The 20673-nt window shown below is 38.8% G+C and overlaps 1 protein-coding gene across 1 annotated transcript; it reads left to right on the forward strand.

The window, feature by feature from the left end:
* Positions 1-12008: 12008 nt before the first annotated feature.
* On the forward strand, positions 12009-12990 carry LOC100586643 (olfactory receptor 8B12). The gene has a single exon (XM_003253321.3). It carries the CDS (start codon positions 12027-12029, stop codon positions 12954-12956), a length of 930 nt encoding a protein of 309 aa, XP_003253369.2. The 5' UTR covers positions 12009-12026; the 3' UTR covers positions 12957-12990.
* The last annotated feature ends 7683 nt before the right edge of the window (positions 12991-20673 follow it).

Consider the following 20673-nt stretch of genomic DNA (forward strand, 5'->3'; position numbering starts at 1 on the left):
TGAGAGCAGGCTTTGTGAAATTCTGGAACACCTTACCAAGAAAATCTGTGGCTTTCTTTCTCAGTAAAGGTCTTTGTAAGACATTTTTAAAAAAATTTTCTTGTCCATGGAGATGTCTCCATTAAACTTGGAATCACCTCCCGTCTTCTATCTATTAAACCACGTACCTTGCACTTGTAGGTCATCCCTGCTTAATCCCTTCTTTATTTTAATCCATCACATATCTTGATTTGTTTTTCACCCTTGGGAAATTTTAGATTTTATAGTATTGTACGGGCAGATTTTGCTTTATGAAATAATACATATGTTCCTGAAATGTATTTTTCTTTTTGAGGCAGAGTCTCACTCTGTTGCCCAGGCTGGAGTGCAGTGGCATAATCTCGGTTTGCTGCGGCCTCCATCTCCTGGGTTCAAGCGATTCTCCTGCCTCAGCCTCCCGAGTAGCTGCAATTATAGGCACACGCCATCACACCCGGCGAATTTTTATAATTTTAGTAGAGACGGGGTTTCATCATATTGGCCAGGTTGGGCTCGAACTCCTGACCTCTGGTGATCCACCTGCCTTGACCTCCCAAAGTGCTGGGATCACAGGCGTGAGCCACCGCGCCCGGCAATGTGATGTTTAATAATTTTATTTTGAAGAGGTTTGTGGTGCCTACTTGGGACAGCTCTGTAAACCAAATTCTTTCTACTGCCTTTGTGGTAAGTTTCTGTGTAGTTTCTTCTACAAATACCTTGACTTTGGAAGTCTCACTCAGTAGGCATACATTTTCTGGCATAATTGTCAATAAAACACCAATACTAGCATATTAAAGGCCACAAATTAATTTTTTAAAACGAGTTCTCTCTCTCTCTCTCTTTTTTTTTTTTCTGGCATGGAGCAGGGTAGCTAAGGAGAGTCACCAGATGACTACAGGAACTCCTAATGTATTACTTCAGAAAATAAAAGACCATCCCTGAATTTACGGGTTTGCAATATGGATTTTTACTGAAGTGTATTCATATGAAAGTCTGTTATATTCTATAATATTTTAAAGGAGCACCTATAATATGTTCATCACTGTATCAGATACTGAGTGTGTTAGTGTACACAAAAGTTATAGAACGTTGACTTTTCCTGAAGAAGATTTTTATCTAGAATAAAATAGAGTCTTGAAATAATCAATTAATAGTAGAAGGCTCTTTTAGACTAAGCACATAAGGAGATTAATGTAAAAATGAGTGAACAGGAGGGCAAGAGAATGATCGAATTCAAAGTTGTTTTCAGTTCTTCCTCTTGACTGCTCAGGAATATAACTATTCCTCACCCTTGAAATATGCTTCTCTTTTGGCATCAGTGAAATTCTCATTTATTCCACAATTATTTTCTAAGTTGAATATTGACTAAGGCCACATATATCCTCACAAATACCTTCAAGTTTCTTATTGTGATGCCTGTTTTTCAGATGGGAACACCGAGTTTAGACAGTGTTAAGTAACTTTTGCAAGTTCACACAATTAATGAGTAATAGAGTAGGGATTTAATCCCAGGGCTGTTTGACTCCAAAGCCTGTTCTTGGATGCGACCTGTGCCTTTTAAACACTTCTGTTGGTCAACTTCCTTTTCCCATTTGTGGGCGTTTTTGAGGAAAGTTTCAGTCCTTAGATTGCAATTATTTTCTCTTTAAACACTTGTTTGGAGCAATTCACCATTCCTCTGCTTTTTGTGATCTTCTCCATTCTTACAATTCTCCAGCTTTCATCTCTACCTCTTTTCTCCCAAGTTGTGATCTTTTATTGCTGACTTCTTTCTGATCTTTGCCTTTTAAAGGTTCTGCCAGCATTCTGTGGCCTTGTCTAAAATTGAGTTCATTACCCTCGTCACCCTTTGATCCTTCATTTATGTCATCCTATTCCTGACTCCCTGGGCTTAAAATCTTAGTAAGATTTGATTTGCGCCTCTTTCCATCATTCTCTCCTGTAAAAATTGAGACATCAAATCATGTTAATTATCCAATTACCACGTCTCCTATACTGTTCATCTCTTTCTGGATTTACTGCTTGTGGAAAGTCTTCTAGCTGATCTCCCTGCCTGCTGTTCTCTCCGTTTCAGCCTATTCTTACACCACTAGCTACATAAGGCACCACTGTTATTAAGATAAATAATTTTGAATGCTAGTATTATTTAAACTACTTCATTTTATGTCTTCTAAGTGCTGTAATCAGCACCACTTATTCATTACGATAATCATTTGAGGTTGGTTATTATATTCATTTTAAGATTAGGGACTTGCAGTTCAGAGAGAGGTTAAACACTTCCTAAGGTCACACATCTAATAAGAGGTAGAGCCAGGATTTGTACTGATGTTCATCTAATTCCAAAGTTCAGTTCTGAATACTTAGGGAAACCATAATTTATCATTCATTAGAATATATCTGAGACAGAAAGAAGGTGCTATTAATAGTTTTGCTGAAACAACAGGCAAAAACTGGGGGTATTCCAGGCAAACTGACAGTTGGTCACCTTATAGATACTATACTGTAGTTCCTTTCCAATGGTTATACCCACTTAAACAGTGCTTTTGCAGAAGAGAACACGAGCTCAGCTTTCAAGTTAGTATTTGTAATGAGCACTAGACAGCCTATTGGAAATATCTAGTAAAGTGATTGGATACCAGTTTATGGGCTTAATAGAAATACGAAAGCTATTAAATAGAGAATCATTTCCCCATTGCTTGTTTTTGTCAGGTTTGTCGAAGATCAGATGGTTGTAGATGTGTGGCGTTATTTTTGAGGCCTCTGTTCTGTTCCATTGGTCTATATATCTGTGGCACATATACACCATGGAATACTATGCAGCCATAAAAAAGAATGAGTTCATGTCCTTTGCAGGGACATGGATGAAGATGGAAACTATCATTCTCAGCAAACTAACACAGGAACAGAAAACCAAACACCACATGTTCTCACTCATAAGTGAGAGTTGAACAGTGAGAACACATGGGCACAAGGAGGGGAACATCACACACCGGGGGCTGTTGGGAGTTGGGGGGCAAGGGGAGGGAGAGCATTAGGACAAATACCTAATGCATGCGGCGCTTAAAACCTAGATGACGGGTTGATAAATGCAGCAAACCGCCATGGCACATGTATACCTATATAACACACCTGCACGTTCTGCACATGTATCCCAGAACTTAAAGTATATATATAAAAAAGAAATATGAAAGCTAAAGTTACAAATTTGGGAGCCTCCATATAGAGGAGCTTGTTGATTAGATGAGCTCACCAAACCTTAAAGAAGAAAAGGAAGTGCATAGGACCCTGAAAAAGGTGAAATGCGAGGGGAGAGGAAGAGAGGAAGAACCAACAGTACCAAAATGAATGTAGTCAAAAGTGTTTCTTTCTATGCTGTTTCCTGCTTGTGCTGAAGCAGGTCATCAGTGACTCTGACTTTGGAAAAGCCATTATTGAAATGCATTTGAAATAAAATTTTCATGGCAATGGTCTCTGAAATGACATCAACCCACAGAAACATTCCCTGGTGTTGCATCATCCAGATAAGAAACTTCTAAGGCTCCTAGAGAAAAGCCAACTTTTAATGAACCCCTAAAGTTTTCTCTGCCTTTGAGTCCCCAAGAGAGTTTATGATAGTTAATTGGTTTTCTCCATTTGTAACTTATGTGTAGTGGGATTAAGATCAGGCGTTGGGACTCATTAGAGACACCGTAGGACACAGCAAAGTTGTAAGTGTAAATCTACAGATGAGGCACCATTATTGTGGAATACTGGTTGAAAAAATCTCCCAGAGGTTGATAAGCAAACAGATGCTGATGTGTGTACACATACAAATGTGAAGTGATTAGTGCCGTGATTGAAGATGGACTTGACAAGGAGTCATACCTTTATGGTATGATTTCATAAACTTAAGAGAAACCATGATCAAAAACATAGCTTACCTACTTGCTCAATGAGGTTTGAGTTTCTCCAAATAAGTTTCTTTCCTTCTTGGCTAAAAGCATTGTACATGGCCCTGTGAAAGGATTTGGAGTGTAGGTGGCTGTTCAGCAGCTCACTCTGTCCCTGTAGAAATGACTTTATCAGATCCCTTCCTAAGAACGAATGTGAAAACTAAGGGAATTTAGAGCAGCTAGTGCTGGTTGTTTAAAGACCAACAATGTGTGCAGGCACTGAACTTCATTGCATAACTTGTGATTTTGTAAAAAGCTCGGAAAGGTCTTTTGCTTCTCTAACTTGTCACAATGTCCAATATTCGTTCATTCAAGCCAGTGCTATAGGTAGAGCTATTGTCTGAAGCATGAAACAAGGATGCACTGGGATACGCTAAGCAACATTCACCTGGTGGTCACTAGAGTAACTGCTATTGACCAGCACAACTCTGATCACAGTCTTTCAAGACTGCTTAAATGTCACCCTCTCAAAGACGCCTAACCCTACCATCCTATTTAAATGCATAACTTACAATTCTTGCCCTTTGTATTCTCTTTCGTTACAACTCTTGCCCTTTGTATTCTCTTTCCTTGCTTTTTTATTGCTCTTATTATCATCTAATATATAAGTTATTTATTTATTGTCTGTCTTCCTCCTACTAGAATACAAGCTCAGTGAGGGCAGAGACTTGTTTTGGTTAGGGCTTTATCTGCAGACGCTAGAACAGTGTCTGACACAGTTTCCCAATATTTGTTGAATGAATTAATGAATGTCATTCTCTTACTCAATGACTATTAGAGGTTACCCACTGGCTAGTAAATTGTGGTTAATTATAGCATTGTAGATTATCCTCAGTGTGTTCCTAGCATACTTTTCCAGACAAATCCATTATTTCTTTTCAAGATTTCTCCCAGGTTGCTGCACATATCAATAGTCTGCTCTTTTTTTTATTGCTGAGTCATATTCCATTTAGTGATTATACCACGGCTTATTTCTGTATTCTTCTGTTGATGCTTATTTGGGTCATATCTACTTTTTGGCTGTTAGGAATAAAGCTGCTATAAATATTTGTGTTTGAGTTTTTTTTGTGGAAATATGCATTAATTTTGGAGGTATATACATAGAAGTGAAATTGCTGGATCCAAGGTATTTGTTTTGTTTTATTAGATACTGCAACTTTTACACATGATTGTACCATTTTACATTTCTACTAGTGATATAAGAGTGTTTTATTTGCCCCACATTCTTGCCAACGTTTGGTCCTGTCAGTCTTTTTAATTTTAGCTACTGTGATGGGTATGTGGTGACAGCTCATTGTGATTTTAATTTGCATTTTTCTAATAAATAATGCTTGGAGCAACTTTCTGTATGCTAATTGGCCATTTGAGGTATCTTCAGAAATGTCTGTTTCAGTCTTTGTCCCATCAAAAGTTTTTAGTATTTCAATAATTTATTTGTAGAGTTCTTTATATATTATAGATGAGTCTTTTGTTTTTTTTTTGTTTTTTTGAGATGGAGTCTCGCTCTGTCGCCCAGGCTGGAGTGCAGTGGTGTGATCTTGGCTCACTACAACCTCCACCTCCCCGGTTCAAGCGATTCTTGTGCCTCAGCCTCCTGAGTAGCTAGGACTACAGGCATGCGCCACTACGCCCGATTAATTTTTTTTTTTTTTGTATTTTTAATAGAGATGGAGTTTCACCATGTTGGCCAGGCTGGTCTCGAACTCCTGGCCTCAGGTGATCCACTCGCCTAGGCCTGAGTCTTTTGACAGATACATATATTGTGACTATTTTCTCCCTGTAGTTTGTCTTTACATTTTCTTAATGTTGTATTTTAAAAAGCAGAAGTTTTAAATTTTGATCACATTGGGTTATTTTTTTCTTTTATGGTTATTGTCTTTTATGGTCAAGAAATCCTATTCTAAGGTCTTGAGAATAGGTCCTATTCTAAGGTCTGATTTTCTTCTAGATGTTTGTAGGCTTAGATTTTATATTTAAGTCTCTGATCCATCATGAATTAAATATGTATAGAATAAGATAGGGGTTAAAGATCATTTTTGTTTATATATTGCCATCTAGTTGTTCCAGAATCATTCATCAAAAATTTTTTCTCTTGTTGAATTGCTTTAGCACTTTTGTAAAAAAGAAAAATCAACTGACCCTATAAGTGGGTCTGTTTGTGGGTGCTGTGCTCTGCTCTATTAATCTATTTGCCTGTCTTTACTTCTCTACTAAACTGTTTTAATTTCTGAAACTTTATATAATTCTTGGAGTCAAACAGTGTAAGTTCTCCAACTTTCTTCTTTTTCAAAGTTGTTTTGGCTATTCTAGGTCCTTTGCATTTTCATATAATTTTTAGAATTATTTTGTCAATTTCTGTCAATATGTCTGCTGGTATTTTAACTGGTATTGAATTGAATCTGCTGATTAATTTAGGTAGATATAACAATTGAATGATATTTAGTTTTTCAATCCATGAATATGATATATTTTTCCATATATGTAGATTTTCTAAATATTATTCAGTTATGTGTTACAGTTTTTAACATAGAGGTATACAAAAATTTTGTTAAATTCCTAAGTATATCAATTTTTGTTGCTAGTGTCAATGTTGTCAGAAAAATTTCATTTTGTAATTATTTTTTGCTAGTTTGTAGAAATGCAGTTAATTTTTATACATTAACCTTGTATTCCATGACTTTATTAAATTCACTTTGAAGTTCTGATAGCCTGTTCATAGGCTTACTTTGATTACTAGGTATATTCAAGTCATGTGTAAATTAAGATGGTTTTATATCTTCCATTTCCATCTTTAGTCCTCTTATGCAAACAAATCAGAGACAGCAAACTGACACTGGCAATCTTATGGGGGAGGATTTAGTTTGAGAACACTGAGCAGCTGGATGGTCAGGTGCAGTGTTCAGCAAGGTGGTGGAGGGAGAGGCAGTCAAGAATAATTTTTTATTATATGCTTGATATGTTGACTCATACATGGTAGAGACTAAATTATGTTGTCCTTTTTTTTTTTTTTTTTTTTTTGAGACAGAGTCTCACTCTGTCACCCAGGCTGGAGTGCAGTGGCGTGATCATGGCTCACTGCAGCCTCACCTTCCCTGGGTTCCGGTGGTTCTCCCACCTTAGCCTCCTGTGTAGCTGTTGCCCAGGCTGGTCTCAAACTCCTGGGTTCCTGTGATCTGCCCACTTCAGCCTCTGAAAGTGCTAGGATTACAGGTGTGAGCCACTGTGCCCGACTTGTTCTTTTTGAGATTGTTGAGAAGCTCAACGTTTTCCCCTATTAAGTGGGCTAGGACTTCCCATAAAATGTTGAATAAAACTTATGAGAGTGGACATTTTAGACTTATTATTGACCTCACAATAAAAACAATCAGTATTTCACTATTGAATATGATGTAGGTTTTCAGCTGTAGGTTTTTCATGGACATCTTTTATCAGATTTAGGATACTCCTTCCTATTCCTACATTGCTGAGCATTCTTATCATGAATAAGTATTGTGCTTTATCAAACACTCTTTCTGCATTTATTGAGATGATTATATAATTTTACTGTTTTATTCTATTAATGTGGTGGATAATGATTGATTTTTAAAATATTAATTTAAGTTTGTTCCTCTTAGGTTATTTAAATTTTTAAAAATAGTTCATTTTAGGCCTTTTGTTGGAATCTTAAGTATATCTCTCTCTGTTATTTTTATTGCATTATTTGTATTACTGTATTATGTATTATTGTGTTATTGGCATTTTATATATTTTACTTCTACACATATTTTAAATCTACCATAAATTGTTTTCTATTGCTTTAAATGGTCAAAGTAATTTAAATTTAAGGAAAATTTTAAAATAGGATTTTATATTTACCCACATATTTCCTATTTTCAGTGTTTCACATTTCTTCCTGCAGATCTAAGCTTTCCTCTGGAACCATTTCCCTCTCCTTTTCTCAGCTTTTTTTGCAGTGTAGGCTTATTGGTAACATATTCTTTCACCTTTTGTCTGAAAATTCCTTTTTTTTTGAAGAATATTTTAGCCAGGATATTTTTGCCAATACTAGGTCGACAATTTCTTTCCTTTCAGTATTTTAAAGGTCATTTCATTGTCTTCTGACTTCTATTTCTTTTATTGCGAGTCAGTTATTATTATTTTTGCTTCTTTGAATGCAATACATCTTTTATCTCTGATTGCTTTTAAGCTGCTTTGTTTTTGTTATTGGTTTTCAACAGTTTGACTATGTATAATATGCCTAGGTGTGGTAGATTTTGTATTCATCTTGTTTGTGGTTTCCTGAACTTTTTGGGTCTATAGATTCATAAATTTTATTAAACTTGGGAAAATTTAAGCTATTATCTCTTAAAAATTATTTCTACCCAATTCTCACTTGACTCACCTTTTGGAACTCTAATTATACGTATGTTGGACTATTTAGCATTGCCCTAAAGGTTTTAGTTACCATGTTTTTTTTTAATATTACTTTTTTCCTGTCTGTATTTTAGTACAGATAATTTCTATCGATTTGTCTTTGCTTATACTGATATTTCCTTTGACTGTGCCTGATCTGCTATTAAGCTAATCTGGTGAATTTTTATTTCCAATATTTTGAAATTTTCATTTGGTTATCTTGATTGTTTCTATTGCTTTGTTGGAACTTACCATATATTAGCCAATTCTGTCCTTTTATCTAAATTTTTAAAAATAATATATAGAAGTTATTTTAAAGTCCTTGTCTGTTAATTTCAACATCTAGGTCAGATGTGGACCTGCTTCTAATATATTTTTCCATCTTGACTTTGGGTCAAATTTTCTTGCTTCTTTGTGTTTCTGGTAATTTTTGACTTTATGATATTGGACACTGTGGATATGTTTTAGAGACAGTGGACTATGTTGGCCTTTGTTATAGAGTGTGAAATTTTGTTCTGGGATGTAGTTAATGTAGCAGATCCCTCTGATCCTGTTAAGACCTGGATTTAGCCTTTGTTATGATTCAGTTTTGCCCTTAGCACAAAGGCATAGTCTTTACCCTTAGTGTATGACTTTTCGGGGGTCTCACTTAAAGCCTGGTTTGCTGACCAAGGCCTCTCCATTTTCAGTAGGTCAGAATTCTAATTTTTATCAGGCACTGTGGATCCTCTGTGATCTCTTTTCAGTTCTTAGCCCCCGGCAGCTGTTGTCTCCTAAGCTGGTAGAACCTTGCCCTACAGATATAAAATTTAGGATTCAGCCAAGAATTGAAGGGAGTCCTTTGTGCAGGTACCTGAGGGTCCTTTTTTTCTTTTTTTTGGCTTCTTGTTCTCCATTCCTTGCTCCACAAATTCCAGCTGTCTTAGCCTACTTACACTTTTTCATTCCACTACTAGAAGCTGCTGCCATTTGTTGGGGCACCACTTTACTATACATGGTTTAGAAACTGGCCTTAGAGAAAGTTGGGGAGAATGTGTTAGTTACCTCATTTTCTTGCCTTTTCGCAAGAATTTCATCCCTATGTTGTCTACTTTCCAAGTATTTCAAATAGTTGCTTTATATACTTTTTCCAGTCTTTTTTTTCTTTCTTTTTTTTTTTGTGGTCAGAGGGGTAAGTGCAATAATAGCTATACCATCACACCTGAAATAAAAAGTCTCATAACTTATGTTTCCATTATTTGTGTTTTACATTCCAGCCAAAATGAAGGTCAGGTGAGTTCATGGATGAGGAGAGATTGGAAATGTGGAGACTTAGAAGAGATCTGTGACCTTGGGTGAATGGCTTTACTTCTTTGAACTTTTTAGAGGTCTTTGTCTGTAAGATGAGGGCAAATAATTGTTCTGTGGATCTATCAGTTCCTGGCATTGGAAATGCTTGGGAAGATTTAAAAAACACAGCCACCATATCCATATCTATGGAGATTCTGATTCCAAAGGTATGGTTGGAGCCCAGCATTTCTTTTTAATGAATATTCTAGGTAATTGTGATAACCAGCTAGGTTTGGGAAACACTGGATGAGATACTCTCTCAAGTCTTTTCAGCTCTAAAATTTTATGAGTTTGTGGGTCTGATGTTAAAGAAAATAAGTAAATATCTTAGAGACAGAGACATAGGATAGACAATTTTAATCCAGGCAGAGGTTGGAGGTATGGAGTAAAAGACAGAAAAAGACAAATGCAAACCAAAGAGGAAGAACAAACGTGGATGTGTTCCTGCAGTGGGAATCTGGTCTACTAGGACTCAGTTTGAGGGCACTGAACAGATGGAAAGTCAGCTGGGAGAAGTGCTCAAAGAAAAGTGGGTGGAAGGCAGGGACAGCCAAAGGAAATTTTGACTAGTTATTAATTTAGAGAAAGGCTGGTCTCGGCAGACGTTGACAGCAGTTACCTGATAGGGATTCTTGTTACCATTAAACATATACTCCATGAGAGGACGGGGAGGGGAATGAGAGAAGTCTTTTCTTGTCTGAGCTGGGAGTAGAGTAGTGCAATTAATTCCTGAGATGAGTGGAATATGAATAAATTATTGAATATCCTATTCTAAATTACAATAGCCCTTTGTGTTAACCTTTCCAGGCTCTAATTGCTTCCTTTTAAAAATTAAATTCATTGAATATTTACTTGTTATTTTCCAAGAGACTGTCAGATCCAAGAAGGCAAGGGCTCTGCTTTATGGATTTCGGTAGCTGTCCTTGGGAGGTAGTTTAGTCTAGCAGCCACATAAGGGGCTTGGAGTCAGACAGACCTAAGCATACCTGTGGACTCTGAAACATCTTGTCTCTGTGAACAACTTACCTGTAAAATAGGTATTGTGAGAAATAAATAAAGATATGTTTGTATATGTGTACTTTGGATCTTGGCAGCAGGAATAAGGGTACCACGTCAGGTACCAAATTATTGGGTATTCAAGAAATGGTAATGATAATCATTTTTTTCACAATGATTTTCTCTTAATAGTACTGGATACATGTTAGTAGAAAGACAAATCAAGCAATTCCAGGAGATAAACAAACATTTCTTCTTCTCTAGGGAAACTAATCGCTAAGCAAGTGGTCTTCAGGGAGTCTCTATCTTAATAGTCAGATCATTGAAGTCTGTAATCCAGAATAAAACTCTTCAGTCTTTTGTTATTCACTGGTCAGGAAAAAGCTTTGTCTCCTTCCTGGAAGCTGGAGAGGCCTTTGGGCAAATGAACAATTGGAAGTCATGTCCTTCAGTGCAGGAAGCGTTATGAGATACATTAGAGGTTCTGATCCTTTGACCTGTACTGGGAAGAGAGGGCTTTGAGCTCAAATCTGTCATCTCATCTTCACTAGGGTCATCTTCCTCCCCCAGAATGTGGAAAAGAGGCAGTAGAGTATAGCATTTATGGCTCTAAAGGGAAGGAAGGTGAGTGCCTGCCCCGATGCTGGTCACTTATGTAACATGGTGATTTCAAGTGCAAACCATTTGAGCCATACTGCCGAAATTCACCTTCTGGCTGCAACTCGGTGGTTTGGGGACTTTTGTCTAGTTATGTCATCTTACTTGTTTCATCTGTAAAATAAAGATAATAATATTGCTACATGGCTCTTCAAACAGAACCTCTTATAGTAACCTCTCAATAAGTGTCAGCTTTAAAAAAATTATTAAATGTACAGCCACTTGAGCTAAGAGATCTTGGAAAAGCTTGAGCTCACCTACTTAATCTGACAGTGTAGACCCAGAGGTGGAAGCTCTGAGCAGAGCCACTGTGGCTTCTGCATCTCAGGATTCCCTTCAGGGAAGAGGTCCAGGTTTTACCAACAGAAGCAGAGACAGGAGAGGGAAAGACATAGAAAAGGGACTGACTTAAGGATCTAAAAGACATTTGGATTATTTTTGGTACCCCTTTCTACAGCAGATCCAGCTCTCATTCTGCAGTTACAGTTTAGTCTCATATTACACTTTGGGAGTTATAATCACTTGGACTGTGAAGATAGACCCATAGTGAGTGGTAAAAACCTTCCTACCAAAGTTCAAATCTCTCTCCTTGGATTCCTTTTCTAAGAATGGGAGATAGAGACTAAGAATGTGGTGGTGACGTTTCTTTCTAAGTGGTCCTGTTCTCTTGTCCCCTCAGACTTTCCTGCCCGACCAAAAAGAATGGCAGCCAAAAACTCTTCTGTGACAGAGTTTATCCTCAAAGGCTTAACCGACCAGCCGGGACTGCGGATCCCCCTCTTCTTCCTGTTTCTGGGTTTCTACATGGTCACCATGGTGGGGAACCTGGGCTTAATAACCCTGACTGGGCTGAACTCTCACCTGCACACTCCCATGTACTTCTTCCTCTTTAACCTCTCTTTAATAGATATCTGTTTCTGCACTACCATCACTCCCAAAATGCTGATGAGTTTTCTCTCAAGGAAGAACATCATTTCCTTCACAGGGTGTATGACTCAGCTCTTTTTCTTCTGCTTCTTTGTCATCTCTGAGTCCTTCATCCTGTCAGCGATGGCGTATGACCGCTACGTGGCCATCTGTAACCCACTGTTGTACACGGTCACCATGTCTCCCCAGGTGTGTTTGCTCCTTTTGTTGGGTGCCTGTGGGATGGGGTTTGCTGGGGCCATGGCCCACACAGGAAGCATAATGAACCTGACCTTCTGTGCTGACAACCTTGCCAATCATTTCATGTGTGACATCCTTCCTCTCCTTGAGCTCTCCTGCAACAGCTCTTACATCAATGAGCTGGTGTTCTTTATTGTGGTGGCTGTTGACATTGGAATGCCCATTGTCACTGTCTTTATTTCTTATGCCCTCATCCTCTCCAGCATTCTACACATCAGTTCTACAGAAGGCAGGTCCAAAGCCTTTAGTACTTGCAGTTCCCACATAATTGTAGTTTCTCTTTTCTTTGGTTCTGGTGCTTTCATGTATCTCAAACCTCCTTCCATCCTGCCCCTGGAGCAAGGGAAAGTGTCCTCCCTGTTCTATACAATAATAGTCCCCATGTTAAACCCATTCATCTATAGCTTGAGGAACAAGGATGTCAAAGTTGCCCTGAGAACTTTGGGCAGAAAAATCTTTTCTTAAGAAAGGAGTAGTATTGGAGGAAGGAGATACAATGCTTTGCTCATTAGCGTGTGTTTTCAGTGAGATTCAAGGTCCATTTTTTTCCTGTCTTGTACAGAAAGAGAATTTTAAATCTTTACATTTGGATGAGTGTTAAGTGCACATATTTTCTCCCTGTCTCTGCTCCACCTCAGTTATTCCAAGATTTCTTCATTTTATGCAAATTTTTCTATAATCATAGATCATTTAATCGTGAATTGGCCTTACACATTATTTAATCTAGCCTCTTCAATTAACACGTGTTGGAGACTCAGAAATATGTATGTTGCTCAAGGACACACAGCTACTTGGTGCCACAACTGGGACTGGGATCCAGGTGCTTGAATTCCAAGCTGCTTTTTTTTTCTTTATGTCATTTTTTCATGCTTGATCGCTGCCCTTGCAGATTTCCTTTTAAAAGTATGAAAACTTAACACATTAAAACCTAATTCTATTCATAGTAATTTAATGTGACCTCTCAATAAATAATTTTTAAATATTTCATTTTTTTTCAAGAGGATAGAAGGTGAAACATTTTCTTAAGTTGGTCTTTGCCAAATGAGAAGAGAGTTGTGTCAAGTTTGTAGTATGTGAGTGACATTGAGTTAAGATTGAGGTTGTGTGGAACCCTAGGAACCCAGTCTAGGGAATTAGGACGTCCATAGGATTAAGGGTTATAAAGATGCAGAGTAGAAATCGTACATTCATTTCAAGACTTAAAGAATCAGAATGTAGAGCTTTTTCAAGGGTTAGTTTGGGTGTTTGAGCTGTGACGGAGAAACATGTGGCTCAGCATAATCAACCAAGAGTCTGGAAGTTTTAGAGGCACAGTGAATAATGTTGAGAATGTAGTTAGTTATTAAAACAGCACTAAGCAGCTGATTATTAAAAGAGGCAATTTCCATTGAATTTTAAGTTACTGCAGACAGCACTCATATAAGCATATTTGGTAAAAGATAATTCATCCAAGACTGGGTTGTAAATCCACAACATATAATGATAATTATATAACACACCAGATCAATACACTTTGATCTAAATAATTTATTAGTAGCAAAGGAAGGTTCTTTGGATTAGCATTAATATGTTAAGTGCTGGGGAGACACTTTGATTTCTGAGCTTTTCCTTGGGAATATTCTCTTCTTTGGGAAAAAGGGAAGTTTAGATGAGGGTGTAGTTTTGTTCTTTGGTATGACACAAAGGGCTTGAAGTCATAAGACTGAGTGTGTGTGTGTGTGTGTGTGGTGGGAAAGATTTTTCTTTAGTCAGAATGGAATAGGAAAGAGAAGTGAGTTCAGGAGACTTGTGGGTGGGCGTCTTGTGGGTGAGGTGAATAGGCTATTTGAGGTAGAGAGCAGATGAAAACAGCGATTCGTGAGGCACATGATGAAGTTGGTTTTGTATCCTGGCTCAGTTGCTTAGTAATTGTGTGATTTTGGGCAAATTACTTAATGTCTCTAAATATTAATTTTTTTATTTTTGAAAGTGAGGTAATGATTCTGACTTCGTGGGGTCTTTAAAGAATTAAATGCAAGGCACTTACTACATTTTAGTTATCACCCTGCAATAATTCTTTTACATCATTATCAGCACTTCCTTGAGTTTTTCCATGAGCTGAGACAAGTCACTTCATCTTCCTGGAACTCTGCTTAGTCATGAGAAAAATGAATTCTAAGTAACATTAAAAAAGTCATATATTTTGACTAAGTAATATTTGCATATGGTACAGCATTAAACAATATAAATGGGGGTTATACAGTGAAAATATGTCTTCCTCCTATCTTATCATTCCATTCCTAAAATCTCCTTCCTAAAAACAACAGTTGTTGCTGATTTCTTATGAATCTTCTCATATTCGAGCATATCTATCTATGTATCTTTCTACCTATGCATGTATCTATGCATGTGTGTACATATCTATCTAATTTATCTAATCTATCTATCTGCCTATCTATTCATCCACCTATCTTGTTTTAAAGTTGTATAAAAAGGCATTTTCCAAAGGAAACAGCTTAGAAGAGGATGGGATAAGAGAACAAGGCAGGGGTAAAAAGAAGAGGAGCCAGTCACTGAAGAGGTCTGGGAAGGGATGTGGCTGAGGAAGGAGAGAAAGAACAGAAGCACACTTGGCCCTGGATGCATCACTGTGGGCCGCAGCCCTGCAGCCACAGGGTAACATTTTGGTTCCCTGATCTTCTGTCCTCACCTCGTGGTTGCACCACCCACATCACTATTTGTTTGATGTTGTGGTGAGGTCAGAGCCTCTGACAGTTAAGAATATGAGGATGGCAAGTATTTTAATCCATCACAAAGTTCTATACGTGCTTATCTATTTTAACTAATGAGGCACATGGTTTTTCTTTTTCTGATTCTTGGAGCAACTCATATATTATTGTTGAAAATTTGGAATGTGAAATATGTGTGAAGAAAATGATTACCTATATCTCAATGTGGTAGTTTGCGTTATTGGTCAAAATTTGTCATTCATCTAGTAGTATTATATATCCATTCCCTTGCCATTGTCTCATAGAGGTAGGGTATATTTCCTTGCCTATGACTGTTGGCTGGGCCAGATGAACTATTTTGGCTAATAGGATATTAGTAGATGTGATGTTAGCAGGAGCTTGGAATATCTTTGCATGGCATTTGCCCTCTTTTGCTTCTGCCATTGCCTTGAGAAGAGTCCCTCCTGGGTAACTGCTGCCGCTCCCAACTAATTCTCAATATGAACACACAAGGAGCAGTGTTCACTGTGCAGAGCAAGCAGTGCAGCCCAGCTGAGCCCAGACAAGATGAACCACCACAATCAATTTGTAGACATATGAGAAACAAATGTTCCTCGTTGTATGCCAATGAGATTGTGTTTGGTTGTTGTATAACAATAGCTAACTGGTCTACTCCACCATTCGGAGAACAGGAAAGGAGAATATCATCTGGAATATGAAAGTGTCTTCCAGTGGGACCATCCTGTATGTGCTGTGTTACAAAATGTTGTTGAACTTATCACTGTAATGTGATCTTTATTCCTTATCAATTTTTTTGAATTGTAATTTTCCATGGACTTAATCATGCAGCTATGTAATATTTTATTTCAGCTTTTTCCTGTTGCTAAACATTAACACTGTGTCAGTCTCCCCAACATTTAATTGATATAAATAATACCATAACTATCACTTTTGTGTTAAAATTTTTTAAAAAATTAAGCAATCTCCTACTAAAAGAATGTGTTAAAATTTTTATCTAGATTTCTGATTATTTTCTCAGGACAGATTCCTGTTGTGTCTTTCTTATTTTTCTATTCAAAATATTTTTCTATTTTCCCTGTGATTTCTTCTTCCTTGACCTATGTGTTGTTTAGAAATGTGTTGTTTAGTCATTCTTTTCTCAGATATATTTTCGCTAACTTGACAGGTGAGCCAGAGCTTCAACCCTCTCTCTACTCTGTGTTTTGGTCACCCTAACCGGAATGAATTCCCACTGCCACATCTCCATGTACCTTTATATCTTTAGCTTTTCCTTCATAGGTTTCTTCTATTTCTCTGTCACTTCTCCCCAATTGGTGATAAGCTTTGTGATGGAAAAGAACATCATCACCTATGTGACATCAAACACTCAGCCTTTTCCTCTGGCTTCTTTGTCATTAGTGATTACTCCATATTTATCCCACTGGCCTTGGATCACTATGAGGCCATGACCCTGCAGGTCTCTTTCATAAGTTTCATTTCTGTAGATGGTTCATAAGTTATAGAATTTGCTGATGCTGTGGTCCATCAGGGGACATGGACCGATTCCTGTTTTGTGATCACAATTGCATGAGCCTTAACTTGTGTAACATAGGCCCGCTTCAGGCTGCCTGAATCAGTACCTATGTCAGAAGCAGGTGGATTTTATTTATGAGAACCAGCATTGTACTATGCTGTGTTATCATTTTCACATTTTGTTTTCATTCTTTTCATCATTTTTCATTAACCCAGTTGTCCAAATCTTCAGCCAGATTCCATAAATCTGTTTATTTCTTTTTTTTTTTTGATTAGGGACATTCATTTACCTCAGATCTCCAGGAGCTATGAGTTAGTGTAAATTACACAGTCTCCTTCACCAAGATAAGGCCAGTGATGAACTGTCTGTTCAACACCTTGAGGAACAAGACTATCTAACTTGCTGCAATGAAACCTTTGTCATTTTCTTGACTTTGAGCGGTGATGGTTACTAGGACTCTTTTCGAATGCTTTCCAAAGAGTATTTGTCCTCTTAATGTTTTCCTTGTAGTGTAGGCCATATTTAACCTTTCTACCAATGGCTAGAATCATACACAGTCTTGGGATGGTCCAATTATGTTACACTGGCAACGGAATATCACATACACCACCACAGCTGGTTGCTGGAAGACACTGTCTTTGTCTTTGCTTTGTGAACTCTGTATGGCCCTGGTTTCTTCATAATATTTGTTTTGGAAGCCAAGACCTACGCAGAGCATCTGATTTGCTGAGATGGGGTGGTGTGGTTGGGCTGTGGATTCCAGGAGTCTGGGAGCTAGTGTCTGGTCATACTAGTGGGGAGATTTCAACTAAGATTCATACAAGGGCAGATTCCCCAGTGAGAACAGGGTTCTGATACTGAGAAGCCAAATATCTCTTGACCTTAGCCAAAAGGCACAGAAGCAATGAGAAGCCAGATAGTGACTGCATTTCCCTATCCTTCAGGTATCTGAATTTCACTTCTTCAGAAAGGCTGTACCTTACCTTAGAAAGTCAGTTCAGTTTCCCCAGTTAATGAGTCCGTAAGACCCTCAACTTACCTTTGGAGCACTTAACCCATTTCTAATTAGTTATAAATAATGACATCTAGGACCTTTTTCTAATAGATGTTTGGCTTGGGGTTTTACATGTCGTGTAGAGGTAATGTAAATTCCAGGTCTATGCACCTGTGTGTGCTGGTGTGGTAAGGAATTCTTAAAGCAGAGGCTTTTCCTTTCTCTCTGTTTTCCCTTTCCATCCAGAGTCAAGGTTAAGACCAGCCTGTATCCTCACCATCTCCCTGAGGGGACACTTCTTTTCTGGTTCATTCACTCAGGCTTTACGTACTTTGGGTGTGGGTTTATGAGGGTGGTGGGGAGGTAAGGTGGCCTCTGATTCCACATCCTTCCTGCCTGGGCTCCAGGCTTTATCTCTCGCCCTTCATGTGTCAAAACCCAGGCTGCAGGCTTCCTAGGACTGGCAGATACCTTCCAAGGGAAACAATGGCTCCAGCCTTATCATACTGGTAGATGCTGTGCTCCTGTCTTTATTTTATACTTTTAAAATCTCTCTTATTTTTAGACCAGCTAAGCCAATTAGTGGGTTAGTATGTTTGTTATTAACATTTTCACTCAGCATTTTTCTCTGTTTTAGAGGGAGGACATTTTTTTTTTTCCTGAACATTCAAACTGCTAAGTGGTTAGAAATAACAATTCAGAAAATTAATAAATAGACTTGTTTTGTGTTTTAATAAGCACAAAATAATTCCTTCTCTCTTATGCTTTCTTTGGCTATTTCTTTGTATTGGGTGAAACTCATGGGAGAAAAATAATGGGGAAAAAAGTCACATTTTCTAAATAAAAGTCAGAAATCAATTAAAATTTAGAGCTGGAAGTTGGCTTACAGACTCCTGGACAGAGTTTGGGTCACTGGGCCCAATCATCTCTCCTATGACAGTTTTACCCAGATTATGGATGAAGCTGGAAACCATCATTCTCAGCAAACTATCGCGAGGACAAAAAACCAAACACTGCATGTTCTCACTCATAGGTGGATATTGAACAATGAGAACTCATGGACACAGGAAGGGGAACATCACACACAGGGGGCTGCTGTGGGGTGGGGGGAGGGGGGAGGGACAGCATTAGGTGATATACCTAATGCTAAATGACGAGTTAATGGGTGCAGCAAAACAACATGGCACATGTATACATATGTAACAAACCTGCACATTGTGCACATGTACCCTAGAACTTAAAGTATGATAACTATTAAAAAAAGAAATACCAGTTTTACAGACTAATGCAGGTTACGTGGTGGTTGCTCTTTCACTTTGCTCAGTGAGGTGGCCTCTATTTGCTGTAATGTGGGAAGCCAGAGGGTGCTGTGTTTTATCAGCCTGGCTCATCCTGGTTGCAGTGGCCAAGGCGAACCCACAGGAGCCGTCTGTGTAGGCAACCTGCTTGGAGCAGATGTTGCAAGAGTAGACGCTGGGACAGGAATGTGGCTTTGACGCAGCCCCGAGCTAGCACAGAGGAGGAGGAGGAGCTTGGAGAGCCACCGTCTAGGAGTCGCTAGAGGCCACTTCTTTTTTTTTTTTTTTTCTGAGAAGGAGTCTCGCTCTGTCGCCCAGGTTGGAGTGCAGTGGCCGGATCTCGGCTCAGTGCAAGCTCCGCCTCCCAGGTTCACGCCATTCTCCTGCCTCAGCCTCCCGAATAGCTGGGACTACAGGCGCCCGCCACTGCATCCGGCTAATTTTTTGTATTTTTAGTAGAGACGGGGTTTCACCGTGTTAGCCAGGATGGTCTCGATCTCCTGACCTCGTGATCCGCCCGCCTCGGCCTCCCAAAGTGCTGGGATTACAGGCGTGAGCCCCCGCGCCCGGCCGAGGCCACTTCTTTATCTATTTATCTACTCTTCCAGTTTTCTTCCCCTGCCTCCTGCCATGCTCCTGTTTTCTGGGTTGGTACCTGCTGGGCCACAGTAGTACAGAATGTGGCAGGGGACAGCACCTGCTGTTTGCCTCAGTTCAGCCAAATGTTCTGACTCAGGCTTCTGGTCTTACAGCTCTTGCCTCCCAAAGATTCCTCTTGACTCCCACGCAAGTCAGCAATGGGCTGTTTTTGTTGCACCAGGGTGCCTTCCTAGGACAGCTGTCATTTGTAGAAGAGTTTCTGCCTAGATTTCTGAAACAGAGGAGTGTGAGGGCATGATGCTACAAAGAGGAAAGGAGCCTTGAGTGAGAGCAACCCTTGTCTCCATCTTATGGCTGAAGGACGAGGCAGTGGGGAGACTGGGGACATGCTCCTGGGAAGTGGCTTCAGCCTACAGCACAGGCAGGGGAGAGAATCAGAAATCCTAATTCTCGCATGGCCCATGTTCTTTTTAATAGGGGTTGTGGAATTGCTGAGTTGGAACCTAAAAAGACAGATATGTGTGTTTGCTTGTGTTTGTGTGTCTTGAGTTTGTAGAGAGAAACACAGGGAAGTGGAGAAAGAAGGGAAAGGTAGTGACGATTATTCACCACCTATCATGTGGCAGGCATTATGTCACTTAGGTGATGCAATCAGTCTCCTGGGAGGAGGGGAGTAAAGAGGTCTTGGATACATGACTTGCTAAAGCACGGCCTGATTCAGACCTTTAGAGGCCACCCACTGGAAATTCAAATAAAAAAGTTTTAATTCAACTTACATATTTGCAGAAATTAAAGTAGCTTCTCTTTAGAGTTTTGCTGTTGTGGTTGCTGTTTTCATTATAAAATTTTAGAAACGCTTTCAAGGACACTCACTGTGCTGATGTCCTAAGCATACAGTTCATCTGCCTGTTGGGTACCTCAGCCCAGCCCAAGATTAGGAAATCCAGTCACTGAGGGATTCATACTTTGAGTTGTCTTACTCTAAAACCTACAGAAAGAGTAGTAGAAGGTGGCGAGATCCTTTGCTGCTCTGAGACAATTCACCAGA

The sequence above is a fragment of the Nomascus leucogenys genome, chromosome 15 (assembly GCF_006542625.1).
Source record: "Nomascus leucogenys isolate Asia chromosome 15, Asia_NLE_v1, whole genome shotgun sequence".
NCBI classification, from domain to species: Eukaryota; Metazoa; Chordata; class Mammalia; order Primates; family Hylobatidae; genus Nomascus; species Nomascus leucogenys.